The sequence below is a fragment of the Mycteria americana genome, chromosome 7 (genome assembly GCF_035582795.1).
Source record: "Mycteria americana isolate JAX WOST 10 ecotype Jacksonville Zoo and Gardens chromosome 7, USCA_MyAme_1.0, whole genome shotgun sequence".
In the NCBI taxonomy this organism is placed as follows: domain Eukaryota; kingdom Metazoa; phylum Chordata; class Aves; order Ciconiiformes; family Ciconiidae; genus Mycteria; species Mycteria americana.
Window position 1 is genome coordinate 42,595,257 of NC_134371.1, and position 24,992 is coordinate 42,620,248.

Below are 24,992 nucleotides of genomic sequence, written 5' to 3' on the forward strand. Positions count from 1 at the left end.
CCCAGAGGTATTCACTGTCGGGCTGATACCAACCATTTTATTTCTGGTAGGAAATACTTAATGTATTCTATCACTCTTGCTCTCATGAAATTTGGCATATGTATGAGCACTATACACACAACATTGTACATCTATATCCCTATAGACATATATACAAGTATTCACACACACATATATACATACTCCTAACACAGGCATCTGGATCCCCAGTGAGTCAGAGCGCCAAAAAGCAGGGTTTCTGGATATTGTGCTTGGGGTCTGTCACAGAGAACGAGTTTATTGCGGTCCCAGACCCTGCTGAGGGAAACCTTGGCCATCCAGCTGAGAGAATGTGAAGGTGCATCTTCCAAAACGTCCTCCAAAGTCACCCTGCGCCTGTGGCCGCTGGGTGCTCACGGCCCCGGTGCGTCCCGGTGCCTGAGCTGGCGCAGGAGGCAGGTCTCATGCTCCCCGAGGGACCCCCATCCCCTGCCGTGGGGCAAGGCAACCCCACGCTGCAGCCAGGGTCCCCGGGCACCAGGCGCTGCCTCCGTGCCTCCCCAGCGCCCACTGCCCACCACGGGGACGTGCAGAGGAGGGCTCCCTGCAGCTGCATCCCTCGGATTAACACTGGGGGATCATTTGCTGTGTGTTTTCTGGTTAATTCAGTGATGCGGACCCTTGCACCTCACCAGCCAAGGTGTGAATCATGCGGCTCTCCCCCCACATGCTGAGGCAGGGCTCTGCCGGTGCTGCCCAGCCCCAGCCATGGGGACTGCCAAGGCCTGCGAGGCAGCGGTGCCCACTGCCCACGGGGGCTGAGAGCATCCCGGGGCTCGCCCAGGCTCCCCCCAGTCCTTGGTCACTCCTCGGAGGGTGCCGAGTGCTGTGGCCAAGGGCCGGGGCAAGGTCAGGAGTGGGGAGCGACTCCTCACACCCACAAGCAGCAGGTTTTCAGGCTGATGTTCTCTGTGTGATTTCCGCTAGAGATCTTCAGGCCGGTGTGCACTGAGGAACTGGTTGTGTTAACCCATATTCTTGTACCACTCAGTAATCCACACATAAACGTGTATTTCTGCTACTATCTTGATGGACTATTCGTTTTGTCTCTGCACTGAAGGTGTGGTGTTTCCTTACCCTCTAGAGGGCACCCCCAAAACTTGCGCCCAAAAGCCCTGGCAAGACCAAAGGCCTCAGAGCTTTTGCTGCAAAAGATGCGGTGGTTTCTCAGGAAACTGAAAAGGGAATAAAAATATCACCCCAGGAGGCTGGTCCAGAGGAAACTCCCCAGTGCCAGCGTGGCACGGGCACCCCCAGCCCCGCCGCTGCCTCAGTCGGCATGCCCCGAGGGATGCCCCGCTTCCAGTAGCTCCAGTAGCGGCCACGGTGCCTGCAGGGGCAGGGGCTGAGCCAGAGCCAGCCCTGCTCACCCCCAGCCACGCCGCCTTCGTGTGGCACCTCTTCCCCCGCAGGGTCTGCGCCCAGGGAGAGGCTGAGCTCCGAGATAAAATGTGTTCCCCTCTGGAGCTCTGGGTGGGAAAACATTTGCAGCGAGGAGGTGCTCCTTTACGTTCCCACCTCCAAGGCTGTCAGGGGGGCCTCACACTCAACGCCAGCCCCTCGGCAAGGATGGGTGCTGAGCTTGCCTTCGGGCACAGCATGGGCCCCAAAAAGCCCAGCATCCCCCAGGCTCGTGGTGCCGAGGGTATCTGAAGGATATAATGGCTGTTTCATCCTTCTGTAAAACAACCTCCGAGTGAAGCCATTTGTAAAATGACTTTCTAGAGTAACGTTAGCCAATGCATTGCATCTCCATGCATTTTCTTTGGTTCACACAACGGCATTTTAGAAGGTACCAATGCAAACATTTTTATTTAGAATGTATTCACCGTTATTTAAATATCAATACAGTTTTTGCAATAGTTATCAAGAGTTCCCAGTACCAGGGGAAAATAAAAAATAGCCACGTGCTTGGCTAAAGTTCAGAGTTTTAGCAAGCCTCTCCATCTCTTAGCTGAACATGCAGGGGGTGTATGTGTCAGTACAATCTAATAAATACAAAATAAAGCAAATATCAAAAGAGGTGTTTCTCTGTGGGCCTGGACGTGCCTACTGGAGAACCACTGCCTCCTCCTGCCATGTCAAAACCCCGGTGTGAGAACTGTTGTCTGGACTGGGATGCAGAGCAAGGAATACACGGTTGTCAGAGCCTCAATATCCAACTAAGGAGAGACCAAAGGTTGGGGGAAAATGTCACCGACAGCCACTGGACTGCTCAGAGCAGGCGATCGCAGCTGCTGGCTGCCGATATCCAGTACTGCAGCCCAAGACAGCAAGCCCTGCATCTATTCCTTGTGCCTCCAACTGCAGGTCAGTGTCAGTCCCAAAGCCCCCAGTGAAGGCCACATCTAACCGCAGTGATTAAAAAGTAAGCTGCCTTCTCGCAAAGCCCAGGAGCAGTAATGAGACTGACACATTCCTCCTACCATATTCAGGAAAAAGGTGAGTCATGCTACTACTGAATTATAAACTTACATAAATAACATTTAAAAAAAAAAAAAAAAAAGGAGAGACATTTTCAAGTACTGCCGGGAAGGGTCTTTCCTCCCCAGCTGTTGTGGTAGTGGTCCTATTCCATTGCAAACTGCTCCATACAAGCCAGGGCAGGCAAACCTGAATTCACATGGCACTCCCAGAGTTAGTAATATACACCTGCCAGTCTGGGAGAGAAGGAACACGTTTCTGTTCTGCTCAGCTATGGTATTTAACACCTGGGAGGATGAAGGACACGATTAATAATATATGAAATAATGAACCTCCCCCAAAATAGTCGCTCTGTACAGCCCTAGGAAAGATCCTCAGCCAGAATAAACTAGATACTACAGAGGGAGAAGTGGCCAGAGGGGAGAGCTTCCCTGTGATTGCAGCTGTGGTGATCGAGGGAGGTTGTTTGTCTGAAAAGTTTTGGTTTCCCTTCAAGAAAGAGTAGGAGCTCTTCCTATGTCTGACTACTCTAATGCAGCACAGCCTGAGTTCTGAGCAAATACTGCTGAAAGCCCAGACATTTGGGAGCTATATGAACAGCTAAGGGCCAGAGCAAGTCCTTTTCATCTAAGCTTTTGCTGATTAGAAAGGGGAGATCACAGTTCCCAACGCTTCCTTTGGCTTCCTCTTTCCCCTGCTCCTTGCTAGGTGTCACACTGCAACATTGCAAGTCTGGTCCCTCGGTGGGTAGTGCTGGGTCTGAGCATGTGCTCCCCCACTGCCCTCCTGGGCTTGCAGGGCTCGCCAGAAACACAGCGGACACACCGTGATTGCACCCAGCTTTCACGTCAGACACAGACTCCAGGGCTCCTACAGCAATGGAGTCACAGGAGGGTTTGCTACACAAACTGAGCCTGGCATGGGCTACAAATGCTGGCTGTTGCATGACATGGGATACAACTGGGACATTAGACAGCTATTGGAGACAGCTCTGTTGCTTCATGCCAACGAATGCTTTTGCTGCTGTATATTCTTGTGAGAGCCCAGCCCGCCCCTGCCTTCCTGCAGGTTCAGGCGCACTGTGAGATGATGTTAGAGTTGCAGTCTAAGGTGTGAGTGTGGCTTCTTTTGCAGTTTTCAGGCCCACAGCCAGCACCAGGTGGGCTGACCAAGTCCAGGTAGTAGGGGGACTTGAGGAAACGGCGGTAAGAATCCTTTTCCATGAGGGTGAATATTTTTCTCTGAGCCTCATCAAAGCAGGACAGTGTAGGCTCCAGCATATTGTGGCTTGTCTTCTCCCGTGTGCATGAATCCAGGTTCACCTGTGGGCCAAAGGGAGAACGTAAGTCAAATCTGTCCCAGAATTGTCTAGCACAGGTAAAGGAAAATCCAAGCGTCTCTTCACCAAGCGTGTTTAAGCTGTCCTTGATAGGCAGTGGTCTGAAATGGCTGCTGGACACCCTGTAGCCTTGGCTGAATCTGTGCAGCTGGATACCAATGCATCTCTGCTGCCAGAAGAACTGTCAGGGGAGACTGATACATATCCCTCTGGGATGCAGCCAGCCACAAAACTTGAACAACTGCATGGGAGCAGCTGGAACACTGGGAATCATAGTCCTCTTGGGCTTCTCTCATTTGAGTGTGCACACGGGATGGCCACGTGGTTGTAACTAAACCCACTTTCTCACTATCCAAGTTTAATATGAAAGCAATAAAAATGACACCATTCGCTTGCTAACTAACAGAGAAGCAGCATCCTTCAACTCTTGTGAAACTACCAGATCTCTACGTCCCTGTGCTGCTGGCCTGGTTCAGGATTTAGGGTGATACCATGTTGCTCAAGAAATGTTCTGGGCACATACCTCTCTTGTTGCCTGCACCGAGATGAACTCATCATAGATCTTTCTGGCCTTGGGGCTGAGCTTGGCTGGCGACTTGGTTTTCTTGTAGTCCTCACAACTGACCCAGAACTCGATGTTTTCCTCACTGTACTCAGATTTGAGAAAAGCACGGAAAGCAGCCAGTCCTCCTACAGATTGTTTAGAGGAAAACCAGATCAGGTAAGAGTGTTGGTTCCTGGATAGTCATACCCATGAACCCCAGCAAACAGCAATTCTGCGTTCCCAGAGCTGAATGAGCAGCTCCCCTGGGGATGGCTGCCTGCCTCCACAGCAGTCACTTGTGCATGCCGAGGGAGGCTGGAATTCACACAGGCCCCATGGGGATGTCACATGTGGGTCCTCAGCTGCCTGCCCCGCCACTGTGACCTTCAGTGGCTCAGCCAGGAGAATACAAGCAACTTGCATGTTCCCAGGAGGCCCCAAGGAGACAGCCAACACATCCTGCAGAGTCTCAGGCCATGGGAACAACACAAAGGAAACATCAAGGACACAGTGTAGCCTAGATCCAACAGGAAGACAAAGTCTCCCATGGGCTCAGCTGCAAACAGTTTCTCCACTTTTTGGTTCTTGTTTAACCCACTGTTAACTGTGTGCTGCAGTCTTGCCCTCCCCTTGCACAGGGCTAAACCAGTTGCCTTCACAAAAGGGACAGCTCAGCAGTAGGTCAAAGCCCCATTCATGATACATTTGGATTGTCCCTTGGATCTGACCAAGAGCACCCTTCACCACCCCTCCCAAAGGCCTGTGTGGCCAAAGGAGCTACTGTGTGCTGCTAAGAGACGTAAGATGATGTCCCATGCCCCCTCCAGGGACTGCTCAGCACACACACTTTGCAGGCAGCACCCTCGACATCTCCAGCAGAAGGGCCCTCTTTACTTACTGTCATGATGGATCAAGTTTTCCAAAGAGTCTGCCCACTTTCTGACTTCCTCTTGGCTAACCCTAAAAGGAACAAAGGGAGAAACATAGGGAAGATTTAAGGGGAGTACAGAAAGGACAAATTTGGTTTTTTGCTCAGCACCATTAGAAAATCTCTTTCCCTGATTGTTGTAAGAGCATACACGAGAGACCAAGGAAATGTCTGCTTGCTTTACAGAGACCCCTGGGGATCCCAGATCTACTCTACAGAAATTCCAGTTTGCAATCCCCGTCACCAGCCATGGGCTGGAAGGGAATTTTCCTGGAAAAACTTTTGGGGACTTTATGTTTATTTTGTGACTGGCTGCATCTCTTGATAGGGCACAGAACTCTGATCACTCTTACAGGTCGTATCAGTGAACTCCAAAGGGCTGATTTCTTTAACCTGTCAGGGGAACAGTAGCTATATGGAAGAGAGAGGAACATGGGAAGTAGAAACACATGGGGAACGTGGGAACACATCCTGCATTCATTCCCCCCTACCATACCAGAACATCCTAGGCTCATCTATTCCAGGAACATACCTTGGCCTTTGGAGTCCTCCTTGGAAAGGAGGCCATCTACTTGCACCTCAGCGAGAGCAGTGATACCCTGACAGGCTGCTCTCTCTGTTCTCTGTGCCAATACCTCTGTGCAGCTGTGTGGACCATTGCACAAATCCAACTCGAAGAGACAGTGATGCTGATTCTGCAATGTATCAAGGCACACTGGGTCTTGTGATGGCATTATTCCCCTGCGCAGGAGACTGCACAAGTCTTTCCATGCGCACATGCATATTGAATCACAGAAGTGTTGGCAGAAAGGGACCTCTAGTTCAACCTTCTTCATGGAAAGGGACTCAATACCTGATGACTATTGCCACACTAGATTCAAACACACAGGTGTTCAGGAGGTACTGGGAAGCAGCAGCAGAAACACTAGTGAAGTTCAGCACAGTGAAGGAGTAAACAACATGTTGCAGCCAGCCTGGGCTTAACTACATGGCAGCATCTGCTCTTACCTCTGGCTTGAAGATATTTTCTCCTTCTTGCCCTGGGAAGAGCTGTAGTCACAGGAGTCTGACTTCTGCAGCAAGAAGCCCAGACGATGCTTCATGTCTTTGGCACTGAAAGAAACAATTCAAGAATGAGATTCAGATAATGCATTACAACTCCCTCTGCAGCCTCCTCACCCACAATAACGTCCTTCAGCATTACTCAGTGACACAAATGCAGGTCACTGCTCATGACTCCAGTGCTGAATTTCCACTCCTCACATAATGCACATTGCTGTTGCTAGACAAATACAACAAAGTCAAAGAAGTCATTTTTCATGTTCAACAGCACCATTTTCTTGCCGAGAAGGTCATCAGCCTGGAGGCAGGGCTGACAAAGGGGGAGAAGCTGCTGTTTTCCTACTGTTTGTTTACAGTTAAAATACTGTGATAGAAAGGCATCACCGTGCTGTAAATGTGTCAACTTCTCCCTAAGCTACCAGCGTCCAGTTCTTACACGCTTACTAATCCTTTCCTGCAGCCCTTGCCATCTCCCCACCTCATCATCCAGCTACAGGAACAGCGGGGCCATGCCAGGCCACCCCACCAAGCAGCTGCCCATGACACAGAAGGAAGGGAGGAAGCAAAGGGCTAGGAGCAGGACCGTGGGGTGAGATCAGGGGATGAGCCAGGAGCTTCACCACAACCAGCCCACGCTGACTGCAAGCTACTCCCTTGCCCCATGGTGAGCTCCTACGAGGATGCATGCTTAATTTTGTTCTGCTTTCCAGCATGCTCAGGACAATCATTGCCTGACAGCAGCATCTATATATGTAGCTGGTATTGGCCTCAGCATCTCTCTGGATTTCCTTCCAGTTTAAAAACAGTGGGGGCGGGTAAATCAGTACTGCTTGTTCAGGGGTGCAAGCCCTAGCCTGCTGCAGAGTGCAATGATAGCATAAGCAGGAAATTCTTCTCCTACTCCTCAGATCAGAGCCTGGAAAAGAGCAAGAGATTGCACCACAGGGCTGAGCTCCAGTAGCTGCTCAGCCTCTCAGCTCCAGCCATAGCACCCTGTCAGCAGCCCTGGCCATATCTTATCTCACTGCTTGCTTGTGCTCATGAATGCTTCCTTAACAACTCCAGCGCTAGGGTGAGAGCAAAGGAAACTCATAGCTTCTTTAGAGCAGGGTGCGTGTGACCAGGGCCAACATCCAGGCCCTGCCCAGGCAGACATCGCGCTGCCAGTACCCTGCGCTGCCAGACTCGGGCTGCCTCGCGCTGCCATGCCTCCTGCCCCCAGAAGAAGGAGACCACTCAGGTCTGCAGGAAGGCAGCAGCAGGAGAGAACAAGACAGTGCTGTTTGCAGTGAGTCCCGCAGCTTTCTGGGAGAGAGGGATTTTCTGGGGAATCCTGGACAGAGGTGGTTAAAAGATGTGAACTTTTTTTTCTTTGTATTTTTTTCAAATGTTCTTTTTTTTCCCCCGTCAAATGTTCCTGCAAATTGGGGGGGAGGGTGTCAGTGTTTTTTCCTCGCGTTTTCAGCACTTGCTTTCAAATCCACCATGAGTGGGGAGCTTTTTCTCCCAGATGGGAGCAGGCTGAGTCTCAGTTTGTACTTTTCCAACCCTCTCCCATTGCACAGCCACGGGGAAGCAGCCTCAGGAACGCTCCTGGGGGCATAAGCCCCTTCTGGGGCATAAGCCCCCAGGAAGGTAGCGCTGTGCCATCACAGACCCGTGCAAGTTTGCATGGGCTGGATGAGCAGGGAGTTTTGTGGGGCCCGTGCCATTCTGGGGACCTGGGCCCCCCTGCTGGGGGTCTCCAGGCCCCACAGCCCCTGAAAGGGAGTAAAGCCCCTCCAGGAGGGCTCGTGGCCACCTTGCAGGCACAGAGACCCCCTCCCGCTGGGCTGTGGGGCAGGCCATGCCGCCGAGGGCATGCCTGGGGGTGCACAGGCTCCACTCTGCCAGCACTGGGATACCTGGCCAGTACCACACACCGGGATGCAGCCAGATCCTGCACCCACGGCAGGTCTAGAACCCAGCCCATCCTGATCGGCACCGCACAACGGGGGTATGGCCAGCCCCACACCGGCCCCATAGCGCTGTGCACCGGGGCTACAGCCTGACCTGGTCCCTCACCGCCAGGACACACCCGGGGGACCCAGGCTGAGCCCCGCCGGCTGGTGCCGCATCCCGCGCTGCGGTGCCCTGGGCTGGCCCGCACCCCCGCCCCGCCCGCTGGCGGCCGGCTCCCTGGTCCTGCCCGGCTGGGTTTCTGCGTTTGGGGTGCGTTTTGGGGAATGACCCTCAATTTGAGGTTAAAATGAAAGCAAACCCATCTGCCTTGCCTCCCCCTCAAAACAAAACAAAACAAAAAAAACCCACCCGAAAAATCAAGAAAAGGACATTCAGCAGAGAAAGAGGATTCAAAGGAGAAAAGGGGTGCAAAGCTTGCGGCAGAAGCAGATGACAGGAATCTCAAAACACAGCAATGCTAAAAGCTGCTTGTTTTGCTGATGGGAAGGATGGGTTTAGAGTTCCCACAGCTCCGCACAAAACCTTGATGCAATTCTGCTTCTGACTAACAGGAAAAAAAAGCCTGTAAGCAATCATTTGTATCTAATCTTACAAAAGAATCAGAGCGGAATCTGCCACTTCTGCTTCAGACGCAAAGTGCAATACATCAGCGTATCTCCAGACTAACAAGACCATTACCAGATGCTCAGAAATAAACAGTACCTTTTTAAGCAAGTGGCTGGCAGTGCAGCGAGTCCCTTGCACATCTTGCTCCCGGGGTCGGTTCTCTATTCCAGGAAAAACAACAAGGCCGGAGGCGGCAGGGGCTGCGTGCAGGTCCTCCGCTGCCTGCAGAGTTCGGGCTCGTCTCTGAGGCAGCTGCGCTGCCTTGGCTGTGTTTTATAGCCTAGCCCAGCCAGCCCAGCAGCACCCGGTGACCCAGTCAGGAGTCAGCGCAGCGGCAGCACCCGTCCCTTTTCTGCCCACCCAAGAGGAGGAGGGTGACGTCTAAGCCAAGACAGAGGAGTGAGTGGGATTGAAAACCTCACCAGAAGTGAAGCTTGGTGTCTGGCTGCAGAGGTGGGTTCTTTCAAAAGGGCGGAAAAAGCTTCAGGGTCTTTCCTCTGTTGCAAAAGGTAGAACGGTACAGATAAAAGCTGGAGGAGATTTTCAGAGGGCCACAGACAGTAAAAAGGGTTAGAGAATCAGTTCTGAGAAGTGAGATGAGCTTTGCTGGTTCCTCTGTTCATTTTCCCCTTCTATTTAAAGCAACCTGGGGAAAACAAGGGACAAGAATTTTAAACACAAAAGGTTCCCGTAATCCCAACAAATGCAGAAACCAGAGCTCTAAGGAAACAATAATGTAAATTCACCAGGGAACTACCCAGACAGATGAGACTGTCCTGTTTTATTCTAAAGGCACGTGGATATATGCCTTTGATGAGGCTAAAAAAAAAAAAAAAAAAGCTCTGAGGGGCATATCACTATTAGAATATAAAATGTGTGTGTCCCGGCACACACGTTTGGGGTCAGCTCATGTACATGTGTAGGAAAAAGAAAGACAGGAGGTTGACAATATGGCTGCCTTAGATATATGGATATCACTGCAATACCTTCGCCATTTGCATTTGCCCCTAATTAAAAGCCAGACCTTGGGACTCGGGAGTCCCTGAGTCCCCAGGGGAAGATGATTAATTAAAACAATAGACATAACTGTGCCTGCCCAGAGAGGACTTTGGGGCAGCATTGAGGCTATTCTGTGCTAAAGGATGAACACATGAAACACCTGGCTGTGCAGATGTTTGGTGGTGACTGCACTGCCTGCCTCTGCTGTAGTCCCAAGGGAGAGCGGAATGACTTCAGCTACACCACTTGTCCTCAGCCCTTGGAGGGTGCAGAAGGCAGTTGCCCCTCTGGAGAGAGTGAATTGGCTGATACTTACTGAGTCGCAGCTCAGCACAGCCTGTACCATCATTATAAAAGAGGGGAAAACTCTGGGCAGACGGACGTGCATATGGTCTGCTGCACTTCGAGTCTTGCTCCCGCTGTGAAATAAAGAAGCTTCAGTTCAGCAGCAGGCTGTCAGCCCACGCTACCCACTGCTGCGCTCCCTTTCCCCAGAAACCTTTAAATACTTCGCCAACGACCTGCAGAAGTTGCAGGGTGAGCTTTTCCCTCCTGTGTCTCTAGAGCCTACAGCTAGCAGCACAGACAACCCAAATCCCAGACTAGTTTACCTGCCTTGGCATACTGCATCCTCTCAGATCATTAACTGTGCTGAAAGGCAATGCTCTAATTAACTTTAAAATGCTTTTGTATGAATGTGACTATCCTGTTGCCAAACCTGAGGCAACATGCCTGCAAGTCCTGCACTGCTTGGACTAAAAGTCGGCTCCAGCGCAGGGCAATGTAAAACTTTAACTGAGTGAATCCCCTTGTGTTTTTAGTGTTGGTGAGTTGACAGCGCTTGGGTGGATCTGCAGGAAGCGACTGAGCACTGGCAGAGTTGATGCCAAAGCTCTCCGATGTCTTCTGTTTGGGGAGGAGAGAAGCCAAAGGGCAGAATGTGGCCAATGGGAAAAAACTAATTAATTAATTGCTAAATACTTAATTGCGATTAAAATTAAATTAATTCAAACTTGTGCAATGTTACTGCTGTTTGTGTGCAACTGCAGCACATTCATTCAAGCAATTCAAGAGCTCAGCTGGCTGATGCGGTCAAGGTGTCTGCAAGCTCTAACCCTGACCCTAACCCTGGCAGCCTGGAGATACACTGCCCTCCTGGCTCAGGAAGCTCCAAAAGGCTGCGAGCTAGGGCAGGGAACCTCTGTGCAGAACACAGAAATTCTGCAGTTTCCCTGCAAACTGGTGTGTAACCAGATTTAGGAATGTCACACTTCTCTGTGGATTGTAAGCACATTCACTGTGTGGCTCTAATGACACTCGAACACTGGTGGTGTCAACATCAAGTCACCTTCTACATTCCCCAACTTCTATGTGAGCAGGCTGTAATAAGAAATTTCTAACACTGCCATCACAACAGCCAGCCCAAAGGGTTTTGCAGTTAAGACCATCCTCCCTGGGCTGAGTATGCAGACTCCTAGAACTGCTACAGTTGAAATTTCCCTTTTTCCAGTTCATTAACACAGACTGGTTCAGTCTGGCTCCCATGCGAGGAGTTTGGGTTTGCATACTGTTTCTCCTCTAAGCTGTGTTTCCCAGCTGTTGCAGTTTAATATCCTCTTAGCTGCTCCAGCTGATCCCTAATCAAAAGTACCCCCTTCCATCTCTTACCCTTCATAGTCAGGCCTCTTCTCTCAGGGCACAGACTGTGCTGTGCTCAACACCAAAGTCTCCTCCTCCCTGCCAGATAGAGAAGCAGCAGCTCATGCCACTTTTTACACCTGCCACATCACCTCTGGCTCGCTTCACCTGCGGCATGGAGAAATCAGCACGGAGAATGGGCTGGGGGGTGCAAGGCTGGGGATGGGGGCTCCCTGGCCAATACATCTCTTGGTTGTGCGGTGCTTTGGAGGCACCCAGGGACTCACAGGAGACAGCACAATAGTAAAAGTCTGCTGTTCCCACTGTGGCATCCCTCATCCTCCACCCACTCGTCCCTGCTGCATCCCCCGCCCTGCCTCCCCAAGCAGCTAGAGACAAGGCTATGAAATGGAGCTTTCCCTCCCACCATCACTGCTAGGGAAAAATGTCACACGTGTGCTCACCCCCGTACACAAGTAGATGTGGGATGTGTCCCTCGGCTCAGCTGCAGCCAAGTGGCAGGCCGTGGGAGGAAGCAGGGAGCACGGGGAATGCTGCTTCGGTGGTCACTGCCCAGAGCCAAGCTACAGCCAAGGGCTGTTGCCCTCTTGACAGCATGGGGCTCTCCCGCCTCAGTCCCTTCCCATCTCAGAGCAGCGTGCTGTGGGATGCATGAGCATGCAAGGAAGACGGCTACTTTGAGTCACTGGAAACAGAGAAGGGGCATGACATGGGAGCTGTGAGGATGTGCTGCTGGGCCAGAGCCTCTCCTGTCACTGCCGCCTTCCCCAGTCCGCCTTGCAGAGGCTAACAGTGGCCCACTCTCCCTCCTCTTCGTGTCTCACAAAGCCAGCCAGGCACCTTGGGATTGGGCTAGCAAATCACCTGGGTGCACACAGGGACGCTGGGCAGAGCATTGCCCATCTTTCTCCTGGGCTTCCCCATCCCAATACATGTCTGGCTCCCAATCTGCTCTGCAGACAGCATTGGTGAGGAGCCAGAGCAGCTCCCAGACCCCCGAGAAGCACTAACCAGGGTGGCACTGGTCCCCAAGGCCCCAGGCTGCAGAACCCCTGTGTGAGCAGCTGCCCCAGTGACACTTCTGCCCACGTGAGCAGCCCCGGCGCCGAGCCCTGCTGCAGGGAGGGGGCCTGGAGCTCTGCTGAAGTCCCCGATTTGCTTCTCCCATACCCCAGCCCCAAGCACTCTGCACAAAATCCCTTCCAGTGCAACTCCCCACCATTGATTTCTTTTCCAGTCCACCCATTAGCAGGTAAGAGTTCCTTCCAGTAACGAGGGCTGCATCTTCTCCACATACATGTGTGCCTTGATTGAATTACAGCTAGTGAGCTGGGAGCAGAGAGCCCTGGAAGGACCATTTGGGTCTGAGTTTGGATGAATCAGCTCAGCCCGTGCCTGTGCCTGACCCTGCATGCAGCCACGTTTCCTGTCCCAGGGCACTGACTATGGTCTGACCTCTCTAAAAGAGACATGGAGAGGCCACACGTGTCCCCATAGGGTCCCGCAGCCAGCACTGGGATTCCCAGAAATGTTGTCCCACAGTATAGTCTGAGGAAATTGTTCTTTCCCATGTCTCTGCAATGCACTGCCTGACTTCACACGTGACGACAGCCATGGTGCTCGCAACCAGTCCCCAGAGGCAGCCTTTGAGGAGAGAGCATCTCTTCCCAAATTAGCCCTGAGGAGAGGGATGACTCACCATTCTGCCACATGGTTAATTCACTGCTCACACAGAAACCTTCTCAAGTGGATGCACCTCCAGGCTGACCCAGTCACCTTTCTGCTTCTCTTGGACCAGGCAAAGATGAACTTTTAAAGGCAAAGCAGCTTTGGATTGTTGTCATAGTTTCTTGCTGAGCCTGCTCCTCTCTGAAGTGATGCTCTCTATACGTTAGCAAGTTCATTCAGCATGTTCCTTAGCCCCAACTTCATACAATGAAACGTACAACTCATACAATTTTCCCATGCTCTCAGGTGTTTTCTACTTATACATGCACCTACCAACAACAGCGGATTTTTGTCATTTCTAAGTGCTTGGAAGTTCCTAATAATTTTGGGGTTTTGCTTGGGTTTTTCTTTGCTTCAACCCTCAGTTTTTGGGCTGCCTACTTCTCCCATTACTACCCAGAAGAAAATATTTCATCTTGTATCAAAGGAAGAATTTTGTTCAGCCCAAATGGACTTTTTTTTTCCTCCTGGTTTGGGTTTGCTAATGAAATAAGTGGGGTTTTTTTTGTCTGGCTATTGTTCTTGCGCATCAGACAACAGAAAAAGCTATAATTTGAGTAATTTGCCTTCCAGTTTTCCCAAATCCGCGTCTCGTCATCCATCTTGATTAACAGCTGCTCAAACATTTCCTCTTAATCACTAAGAAAGTTTTGAATAACACTGGACCACAAACCAAGCCAACATATGCCTGTTCACTGATGCTTTCTCAACACTAAAAACACTTTGAAATGTCTCATTTAGCCACTTTTAGTCCATTTAATATGGATTTTATGACATTTTAAGCCAAATATTGATAGCAAGTCATATTCATTTATAAATCTATTTCACCACCACAACTCCCTCATAAAAGCACTATTAAGCTCATTAGAAAAGGTCTATTTTTCCATTAAATCACATCAGCTGGTATCAATTATATCACCACCTTTTCAAATGAGCCTGCTATAGTCCATACTAATAGTGCTCCTGCACTGATCAAAAGGTTAATAGCTCTGTGACTATATAGCACACCCCCTCTCAGAGCATGGCTTTCTTCCAGTCTCTTTTTATTCTAAAATGTATGAAAAAGGACCACTCTTTGTCCTGAGAGCTCTTTAGCCTATTCCTCCACGAATCTTAGTGCAAGGCAGTTGCACTTGGTTGATTTAAGACTCTGTAATCATCCTCAGGGCTATGTAGCCCCCAGGCAGGGACACACTTGCTGGTCTTTTGCAAGGGACACTGAACAGATGCTCGCACTGTGTCCCAGCTCTGCCTGCAGCTCCTCTGGAAGTCTCCCAGTGCCAGACCCCAACGCTGCCATTGCTTCTTCTGTCCCTGAAACATGCCTGGGGGTGTGAAGCAGCTGGTTTTGTTCTGTCTGTGTGCTGCCAGCCCCCCCCCAGCCCACACACCCTGGCTGAAGCACAGCACTCAAGAGCTGGGTGCTGCTCCCGCTGAGCAAAGGCAGCTCTAGTAAGACATGCAACGCGGACTGCTCACAGTGAACATTTTCACCCTTGACAACAACCAGGTCTAAGTATTTTCACTCCATATTTTGACCTGATATAGTGTAACATGAATTTAGCTGCTGTTGATTTAAACACACAATTCTGTGTTCCTTCATGTTCTTCTTCACAAGCTGTTTGCATTTATTACTTGAAGCTTATTGGGAAATCCCCTATTGAGACAGGAGCTGTGACGGGTGATGGTGGGACAGCTCAGATTGACCCCTGTGGGCCCATCATCGCGTTAGCTTACTGTCAGTGGTTTGCGCATACCTTGCCTGGGGACCTCCCACTCGTGGGCTGGGCCGATTGCTTCACCCAGATGTGCCCTAAGGTACAGGGGAGGAGGAGGCATAAAGGGAGGCAGGAAGAGGATTGATGCATCAGAAATTAAGACGCCTTTGTGTACAACAAAACCACTCCTCATGCCTTCTGCACCTTAGCAACTCAGCTGTGCAGTGAATTCCTTTCTACAGCTTTAAAAAGCCCAACTTTTAAATGTAATTGAGCTATCTTCTGCCTAGACAATTACTAGAGGATGTGAAGTTACAGGCTGCAAGGCTAAATCTTTTGTTGCTGCAAATCTAGTGAGATCTACTGTCTTAACCTTAGATGGACCTTCCTTCCTTCCCTCCTATCTTTACAGTGGCAGCTGAGCAGGATTAGAACTGCCCATACCACAAGGCCCCATGCCAGGGAACAAAGGCTAGAGCTTTATTCAGAAGTGCAAAGTCCAGGGGACATTTTACCAGTGGGGTCATGGCTCAGCATCCAAAGCACATTGCTTACTGCTTGTGGTCACAGTTTAGTTGTTTAATTCTCTAAGCCTGCTTACAAAAGGCAGCCTGGAAGCAGCAAGCATCTGTCAATGCCTGTCTCAAGGGTATTCCAGTTATTTAAAAGGTGATGTCTGACAAGTCTGCAGATGGGGTTGCAGAGCATCATGACTGCAGGCTAAAGAAACACAAAAGCAAGGACAAGCACCTGCAGCAGAGAAACAGCATCCATTCAAAAGCACTGCGTGATGCCAGCCCGCTGCATACAATGGCTGAGTTGACTTGGGGTAAAGTAAATGCTCTTGATGTGGCCCCAGCCTGAAGGGCAATTCTAAGAGGTGACAGGTATTCAACGGATCAGTCAGCCCTGATGTGCAGCTAGTTTAGAAATCACAAAAAGGAAGCAGCAAAATGAAACTGTACTGAAAACAGTTGATCCTAGCCTGAAGTTCCTTGATCTGTGTCTTGGAGATGAATTGGACAGAATGAAACTGCAAGTGGAAAACATCCAATGTAGCAAAAATGTGGAATTGCTACACTGGGAAAAAGCCACTTGCTGCAGAGGCTGATTGCACAGGAATGCATACAGTATATAATAGACATGCAAAGACTACTGGAAAACTGTCACTGCTTAGTGAGCTCTGTTTTGCCAAGACCTCTTGCTATTTAAAATTTATGTTGCAGCAGTGCTGAAAATCCAAGCAGGCCTGAGCTTCACTGTGCCACAGAGAAGAAAAAAAAAAAAAAAAGAGAAAGAGCTGTGAGCAAAATCTATGGCACATGGTACATAGCTGTGCCCTGCAGCTCATGCTCACAGCATCACGCTGGGAGTGACAACATTTAATGCTTCACCGTTTAGAAATTTCTGATTTTTCAAAAAAAGAAATAAATGCTCCATGTTGTTATATTTCATCCTTTTGAACTTCTCAGCAGGATGCACGTGGCTGAGATCTTACTGTCTCTTCTGAAACCGTGTTTGCCTGTCTTTCTGGTACTCTGGATGCAGGCTGCATGCTAAAGACTGCAATTACTGGCTCAGCAGGTGAGACTCCTGCAAGCTGCTATCCCAAGGCACATTTGTGCTTTGGTGTTTCAGCTAGAAATAAGTTTCAACACAGAAGGAAAAAATATGGGTTTCTACACCTGTTTTGAATCAAGCCTCCAGTATCCGCAACAGGCTCATCTAACACAGGATCACTTGGATCACACAGGAATCTGACCAAGACCTACTGCAGCAATCCTTAAACTGTCACCCACAGAGGACTTGTGGTCCCAAGAATATAATGCAAAAATCAAAGGAGATGCTGCCTTGGATAATCTCGGAGATGAAGCCACGAAGGTACATTATGGACCTGGACTTTCTCAGATCAAGTATATTCAGACCCAGGGTGTTGTTTCTGATCACTGGAGAGACAAGCTAGCTCTAAAGACAAGCATGGCTCTGAAAGGAGTTGTACTGTTCAGCATTATGACAGTATAAATTGACTGCCATCATGTACAAACTGCTTTATATTCCATAAGTACAGAATGTTTATCTTATTTGTGCATCATAGGAAATTGCAAGCCTCTGGTGAGGGTAGTACTGACAAATTGTGTTTCCCCATTTTCTGAAATAATGCTGCAGTCCCAGTCAGTCCAGCTAAACTTCACCCATAAAACCCTCACATGAGATTGCCACTCAGCCAAATTTCATGGGCTTGTCCTACCTGGAAAGGATTGCCAGGCACAGACCCTGGTTTGTTACAGAGCATGCTAGATGCCCATAAAAACATGCCCAATTATCCCATCAGCCAGCAAATCCTCCCTGGGCATTGCTTGTCCTCTCCCTCTGTCACCAAGATAGCCTCATGCTGCTCTGCATTCACCTCTGCTCCATGAGACGTATCCTACCTCTTCGCCACCAGTAGACCCCAGCTATATTCCTCCCTTGCCACATGAACACCAGCGTCTTGGGGTGCCTGTGGAGGGAAGGCCAGGCTGAGGAACAGGATGGAGCCACGCTGGTCAGAAATGGGAAAGGCTGGGGTCATGAGAGCTAGAAAGGAAGAGAGCCGGAGGGGAAGAAGTGGTCAGTGATGTACAGAGAGGGCAGGAAGCTATGTGAGGAGAGGCCCCAGAGGTGAGCCGTGGGAAGGAGGAGGACACATCCCGTGGCATCTGGACAAGACGATCCTTGGGAACACAGTCCAGCAGCCAAGGGTCTCCAGAGAGACTTGGCTGTCTCTGGAGGGAGCATGTGCATGCACTGAGTGGCCTTGCCATCCTGCAAGGGAGGTCACTTAGAGCTGAAACAAGTGCCCCAGTGCTTTGGGACAGTGTGGTAGGATCTCTAGGGGAGCTGTGCCAGGCACAGGCCTCCAGCATGACCCTTCTGCTCAGTAACATCCCTAATTGTCTTTACTGCTATCTTGTGCTTAAGATTCATAATGGAGAATCATTTATGTTCTGAGTAAGAGCTGCTAAAAATAGTGCTAATATAACAAGGATGAGAGATGAATTTACAAAGTGGAGGAAGAAAGCCCAGAAGCCCCTCACAGTCATTATACGCTCCCACAGTTTTCAGATGTGCTTTCAACAGTAAATGCTCTTGCTATTTGTTAGGCAAAGAAGGAAATTGCCTAAGACAGTGGCAGATGCCTGGAAGGCTTCATATTGGAGTAACTTCTTTTTGCCCCCTCTCCCTTCAACATACCTCACTGCTATCCACCTTGTAACCCTGCTTCCTTCAACCAAAATATGTGGGGCTTAGCAGCCAGCAAGGTACGCACAGAGCATCTGGTAAGGCGTCACACCAAACATTGTACTGGGCGAGAACAGACTGGTCATCTGCCATTTTCTAAGTCAGCATCAAGCTTCAATGAGGCATTTCTTCCCTGTCAGAGACAGACGCTGCCAAAACCACATATGGCTTTCTCAGACTCACCCTCAGTTAGAGTGTTGCAATTTCTGCCCTGTGTGGAGGGTCTGTCCCCTCTGATGTGGGCTAGTACCTCTGCAGCTCAAGCTTTGAATAAGCACTATGGATCTGTAAAATTTTTAAGCACATATTGATGAAAGAAAAGCAGAAGCCTCAGGAGAGGAAACAGCCAAGCGCTCAGGCTACCATGATACCTGGATCCCTAGCGCTCACACCAGGTATGAGCATGGTGCGACAGGTACTCCTGGTTGCACAGCAGCCCAGTTTCAGAAGGATGGGGAGGGGGATGGACATAGAAGGAAACCTACTTGCACCACACCAGACCAGCTGCCTAGACACCTCTCCCAAGATGCAGGAGCTCTGAGTTTAAGCCTTATCTTAAGAAGGCCGTTTCCCCCTTCGAGTTTAGCCCTTTGAATCAAAGGGCTGGAGTGACACCCTGGCCCTGGTGCTGTCTCTCACCTGTCTCGCACACATGCTGGCACTAACTGCGCTCTGCTTAGCCCGCAGCTGCACAGACCCTGAGCAATCCCTGCCCCGCTGTGAGGCTAATGCAAAGGAAGTGGCTAATTTAAACTCTGAATCGTTCTGGAGGCTTTTGGGGGTGCTTACCTCTCCTATTTTAATAGACAGCGGCTCCAGGGAAGCTACCTTGCAGTCTGAGCTGTATTTAGAGTGACACGCAGTTGATACAAAACAGGCTTAAAGGCAGTTTGGGAAAGATAAATTGGGTAGAGAGAGGCCTGGCTCACCTCTCCCCATAGCCACAATAAAGCATTTGATGTGTCCCTTCTCTGCACTTGATCACGTTCCTGCTGCCTCTGTGATTCATATTATGCAACTGATTGACTTTGCAAGATATGAGAACAAAGTGTCTCCTTGCCCTGCTCCCCAATGAGCATTAATTGTGTTAGACTGCAAGGCTGAAGCAGAAATCAAAACAAGCCCTCAAGCCTAGTTTCTCTGCTAATCACTGGTGCTCATATCCTTGTTATGCTGCGGGACTCTGTGCTACAGTAATCTAAAGGCACCATCCTGGACATACTTCCATTCGTCTGCAGAACTGTTCCGTTGCAGCTTCCCAGTGAGGACTGTGACACTTTCTGTATCAAGCAAAAATTGTGTTCCGACAGAATTTTTCTCTTTGAGAGTTAATGAGGAACTCTTGAAGCAGCCTCTGATCAATGAGATGTGAAGGAAGTAAGCCAGGAGGCACAGAGGCCAGCTGTCTTGCCAGCTACAACCCAGTCACAGAAAGTAAAAAAAATCACGGAGAAAGGAGTGGAACCAAGAGCATCACCTGCTCAAGCAGTGCAATAACCCCTGAAAGCATGGCTCAAGGTATTTCTCATGAAAGCTCAGACTGGTCCTGCTCAAGAACTCACTGCCCTAGGGCCAGCATATTCCAGTTTAGTATCTTTGGCCTGGTGCCACATCCCCAGGGCTGGTTTGTCAAAAGGACTTCACACCATGATGCTCATACTAGGAGGGAAGAGGCACCGTCGATAGAAGACACCCACATCATGTACTTTCATAGCCAAGGTACATCAGCGTGATAGTGCTGAGCTTAACAATTACTCCACTGCATGAAATCTGGTGTTGACAGGAGAGGTTTTTGCTTCTGTTTTTCTCCATTTTCCTGCATCCAGCTGTGGATTGCCTTTACTTATGGCTCCTGGATAACAGAGGCTGAATCCCGCTGTGCTGCTTTACTGCTTTTTAAATTCTCTAATATATGCGCGCTTGGTCCAAAACCCATCAGTCCAGTAGGGGAGGCAGGTTGGACTCTGTCAGCAGCAGAAACCAAAGTGGGCTCAAATTTTAAAGAAATTAGCTCTAAAATCCCGCTTGTCTTTGTTCTGTGTGAGTCACACAAGGTAATGTGCAGCAGAGGCTGGAAAGGGAATGGGGACAGCTCTAAGAGCAGAAGGATTATTATTTTTTTTCTCTTCAATTTCCCTTTCATATAGTGTCTGGAGTTGTTCATGAGAGAGCGGAGGGAAGACATGCTACCCCCAGCCTGAGATCAACAGAGCCTTACAGCAAATCCTTCAGTCTAACAGTATCTGCTTGATATCACAACAAAACAGTAACAGACCCTGAACCCCAAAAGCTGACCCACAGTATATGCTCAGGTGTTATTATATAGGGACATGGAAGTTACTCCCAGCCAAGACTCCATCCAATTTTTACCCAGTCCTATTTCTGTGTTCTACAGCTGCTAATGTATTTTCAGGAAACCTGTTTTAATACTGGTACAGAAACATTACTATCTCAACCAGCCTCCACTGATGAGCTAACTGGCCCAATTACCCAGAGTTTACAATTCAGTGAAGCAAATACTTTGTGTAGCTGCAAGTACCTCAGATCAGACCTCCAAGGGCTTGGGTGGAGACACCCTCCCCCTTCCTAATCAGTCCAGAATCTCCAGATAGTCAGCCATGGAAGAGCAGTGCTGAATCTAGCACGTATAGGGCTCAGAAGCAGTGTAAATACAGACTTGGTAATGAGGAAAAGCATGGAGAATTATAACGTGAGCAATCCTGCAGAGGGAATGAAGGGACGGAGAGCAGACTGTGCTATCCACACAGACAGTCTGCTGAAGGTCAGCACAGGATGAATGGATGAGATACAGAAGCTTTCAATCAACTACATGGCTAAGCAGATAAAGTTTTTCCCAGGAGGTAAAAGGCCATCAGCCTGGGACCACTACGCACTGAGAAGCAGGACTAGGACTGTGCAGCCAAAAGCACAGGACAGCAGGTAGCTGTGAACGTGACAGGCCAGGGAAAAAACCAGAGGCAGCTGGGATGGAGCAGCAGAATGAAAGGTTTGCAAGACCAACAGGAAAGATGACAGACTGCAGGGGAGGAGCAAGAGAGACCAAAGAACAAAAGACCTGGAAATACAGACAGGAGAACAGCAAAGGCTGGGGCAGCCTGGTGTTGCTGGAGGAATGGAAGGGAAAGATTGCTGAGGGCAGGGCAAGATGTAGGAGGTGCAGAAAGCCAGGTATGCCAGCTCGAAGCTGTACACAGTGCCCACCTTGCTACCAACAGCATGGGCTAAACTTTTCAGATTTGAGAATTATCTGCTTCTCCTAGTCTGGCCATGTTTGTTTTCCTTGTGGGTTGTCAGGAAAAGCAATGGTATGTGAATTGCTACAACCTCACTGCCATTTTCTGGGCAGGACACGGGGTCTTCTGCTGATGACTTGTCTGTGCTGTGACCTTACCAGAGCACAGGCCTTTTGGTCATGCCATAAACACATTCTTCAGTTTTACAACCAGGAATGGCATCTTAGGAACCCGGTTCTGGGAGCAGTGCTCTACGTTATCAGCACAGGTCATTCTTTTAATCCTCATTCTGTTCCCCCCCCCCCCCCCCCCCCATTGTTTACACACACATTTCAATTCAGACTTCACTTCAACTTTTATATTTCTATTACAAATCTTTTGCACATGTTTATGTGGGAAATCAATATGCTCTCCCTCATTCAGACATTCAGTAAGAGGCTGGAAGATGGGTATTGCTCTTCAAGAAGGCTGTAGACCAACTGGAGAGAGTCCAGACCACAGACATATAAGGCAAGATGGAAGAATGAGAGTTTGTTCAATCCAGAAGTGAGCAGACCAAAGTGACACAGGATAATGATATATGAAGTACCTAAATGTCACACCTATGAAAGGCTGAAGTTACAGAGAAGATGATGATAAACTGTTCAGTGTGTCCGTGCTGGTTAAGGACAAGAAATATTTGTCCTGAATTACAGCAATAAGGATTAGATTAGACAGCAGACAAGATTTTTCCAGCTGTAAGATCATTAAATACTAGACTGGATCACCTGGGGAAGGGCTTATAACACCACTTAGAAAAGCTCCTACTACAAATGTAGTTTATTTACCTCTGCCTTGGACCTTGGTGAGGCTCTAGATGGCCTATCTACATTCCCTCAGCAAGGACTTATTGAGGAGGTGATAAAACAGGAGTCTAAAGTTCAGCTTTGATACCCACATGTAAGGTTTTTGGTTAAATGTTGGGTGCACAGCCATGTCCTGCTCCTAACGATCCCACCTGGCTGCCTCAGAGACAAATATGGAACTGCTGCTGAATAGCAGGGACCCACCAGTTCTGTACAACCTGTCTTCAACACACGAAGTACAACTGCCCTTCACAATCCAGGCCTTCCCACTCTTACCAAGCTTTGCTACCCTTTGACTACTGCAGTAAGCCAAGCTAGGCTGCATCATCAAACCTGCTCACTTTTTTTTTTTTTTTTTGAGCCAAATGGATTTCCACCTACTCTGCAACCCTGGGGAAAAGGAAGTTGATTTTCTGGCTGGAGAAAGCAGCTCACAGTGACCAGTCCCAAGGGAAAAGATGATATCAGTGTTTCTGAGTTTCCAGTTAATTGTGTTTACTGAAGAATACATAACATTAGAGTGCCTTGAGCCTTGGCCAAGTTTGTAAAAGTAAATAAAGACAATTCCAGTCTAATGTTAGAAAACTGACCCTTGGATTATTTCTGAGCTGACTTCTTCCAGCAGTTAGAACAAACCCCGATGTGTATGATGTGAAATAAGGAGCATCAGACTCATACCTTATTATTTCAACAAATAAACATGTTTGACTGCTGTTGCTAGAAGGCATCTCTCCTCCAGAAGACAGGCCACAAGACAGAAGAGCAGCTCGTTCCTCCTAGGGCTTGTCTGGTGACCCCTCTGCAGCTCATCAGACTTCCAGTCACCTTCTCAGGAGGACCTACTGCAAAACACGCTGTGTTAGGAAGCAGCAGGAGTGGAGGTGCTCCATAAAGGGGGACAAGCCAGGAGCTGCGGATGACCCCAGCATAGGTTGTGCCCTCACTGAGGAGCACCGTCCCACAGCACCTGAGAGCCTGAGCAGGGCAGGCTGCACAGGGACCAACTAATGGTCCATCCACAGCCCTAGGATGGATCAGGGCAGGGGACATTTAGGGAGCCCTATCAGGAGGGGCAGGAGAGGGCATTGGAGATAGACTTACCTACAACATAGCTCAGGAGAGGACTAGGGCCCAAGGCCTGCATTTAAATAGAGCTCCTGGTCCATGAGCAGAGGGTGGGGGCCCAGGTGAGGCTGGTTGGGGCAACTAAGGCCTATTAGTGTCCTCAGAGCTCTAACACTATGTCTGCCCTCTGAGCCTGCTCCTCAGACGGGCAGAGCCATCTTTGACCTCCCCAGGAAGAGCTGTGCAGCACTGCTCGTCCCAGAGAGGAAGGTACCCGTCAGGTGCTGCTAGTTCCTCTCTGATCCTTTCCAGCCTCATCCCTCTACAGCCTCACTTTCTGCCTGGCCACGCAGTGTGAGCTGGGGTCCTGCTGACTCCTCCTGTGCTCCACAAACACATCTTGCAAATTGCTCACAGCAACCCTAACACAGCCATTTCTGCCCAGTAGAGTCCCATTAGCCAACAACTCTCTCCTCAGTCTCTAATGATTCAAACCACAAAGCCATTTGTCATGCTACATCTTCTTTCCCAGTGAGTAAAAGTCAATTAGTGTTTTCAACTTTGCTCTGAAATAGCCCTGGCTCACTCTTGCCTCTTTATGCTACCAGGAAACCATCTACAATAATGACTTGTTTGGATGTCTAGTGCTCTGTTGCAGTGAATTTCAAGCTCTCTAAACTTTCCTCTCTGTGTTTCAAACACCTTAAGCAGGAAACACACTTTGTTGCCCGAAATTCCAAGACAAATGAGCTTTTGAACCTGTCATGTGGCCATTTTTTCAGTTTTATTTTTATTTTTTATGCTTAAGAAAATAATGATGATTTTTGCTACCTAGACCTTAGTTCCTATCTTAAACACTTAAATTTTCACCCATCTCTCATTTTCTTAATTCTGTCTTAGTAGATGAATAAACTCTTGAAAAACAAACACTCCAAAATGTCTGTGGGATGAGACCTGATGACCTACAGAGTCCAAGCATGTGCAGCGAACATAGGTGGTCCTATTGCCATCAGTGAGTTCTGGTGGCCTGCTGTCCCACAGGGGCCCTGGCCGGCAGCGGGTGCTGTCACGCAGTGCTGCCCAGGCTTGACCCAGGCTCCCTGTGAAGTGACTGGCTGCAGAGATGCCCAGAGCCACATTTAGGAGGAGCTTGAAGCAAGGGGCTCCTGCACTCAGAAGCAAATAAGCTCCAAACACAAGCTGCTGAGAGACAAGGTGAACTTCTTTTGCATTTGTCAGTGTTAGGATGTAATAAGGCATTAAAACTTGACTAGTGCGTAATAATTGTATTAGAGCTGCAAGGGTTTTAAGGTTAAAATAGAGTCATGTTTCTAAAATGAAAAATTCAGAACTAGTGCTTTCTATCCTACTTATATTTTAGTTTGAAGGTATAGCTGTTACTCAGAGCAAATTCAAATGAAATAAGGTTTTTCATTAAATTATTTAATTACCTGGCTATTTTTAATTAAAGAATATGCAAGTCAATTATTAAATAAAATCATATGTGCTTAGGTTCATTCCTACTCAATAATGAATCT

General features: G+C 49.1%; 1 protein-coding gene across 4 annotated transcripts; it reads right to left on the reverse strand.

Moving 5' to 3' along the window:
- Positions 1 to 1,872: 1,872 nt before the first annotated feature.
- RGS4 (regulator of G protein signaling 4) lies at positions 1,873 to 23,804 on the reverse strand. 4 transcript variants are annotated; one of them, XM_075508136.1, is made up of 8 exons: positions 23,491 to 23,804; positions 23,068 to 23,231; positions 10,220 to 10,322; positions 9,327 to 9,550; positions 6,283 to 6,387; positions 5,245 to 5,306; positions 4,326 to 4,492; positions 1,873 to 3,785 (listed from the first exon to the last, which is right to left on the reverse strand). In XM_075508136.1, the coding sequence occupies exons 5-8, from the start codon at positions 6,375 to 6,377 to the stop codon at positions 3,534 to 3,536; spliced, it is 576 nt and encodes a 191-aa protein (XP_075364251.1). In that variant the 5' UTR covers positions 6,378 to 6,387; positions 9,327 to 9,550; positions 10,220 to 10,322; positions 23,068 to 23,231; positions 23,491 to 23,804; the 3' UTR covers positions 1,873 to 3,533. The 4 variants fall into 4 exon arrangements, with proteins under 4 accessions (XP_075364251.1, XP_075364252.1, XP_075364250.1 ...); XM_075508137.1 differs by lacking the exons at positions 23,068 to 23,231; positions 23,491 to 23,804 and having other exon boundaries at positions 10,220 to 10,335; XM_075508135.1 differs by lacking the exons at positions 9,327 to 9,550; positions 10,220 to 10,322; positions 23,068 to 23,231; positions 23,491 to 23,804 and adding an exon at positions 9,001 to 9,150.
- Between the last annotated feature and the right edge of the window lie 1,188 nt (positions 23,805 to 24,992).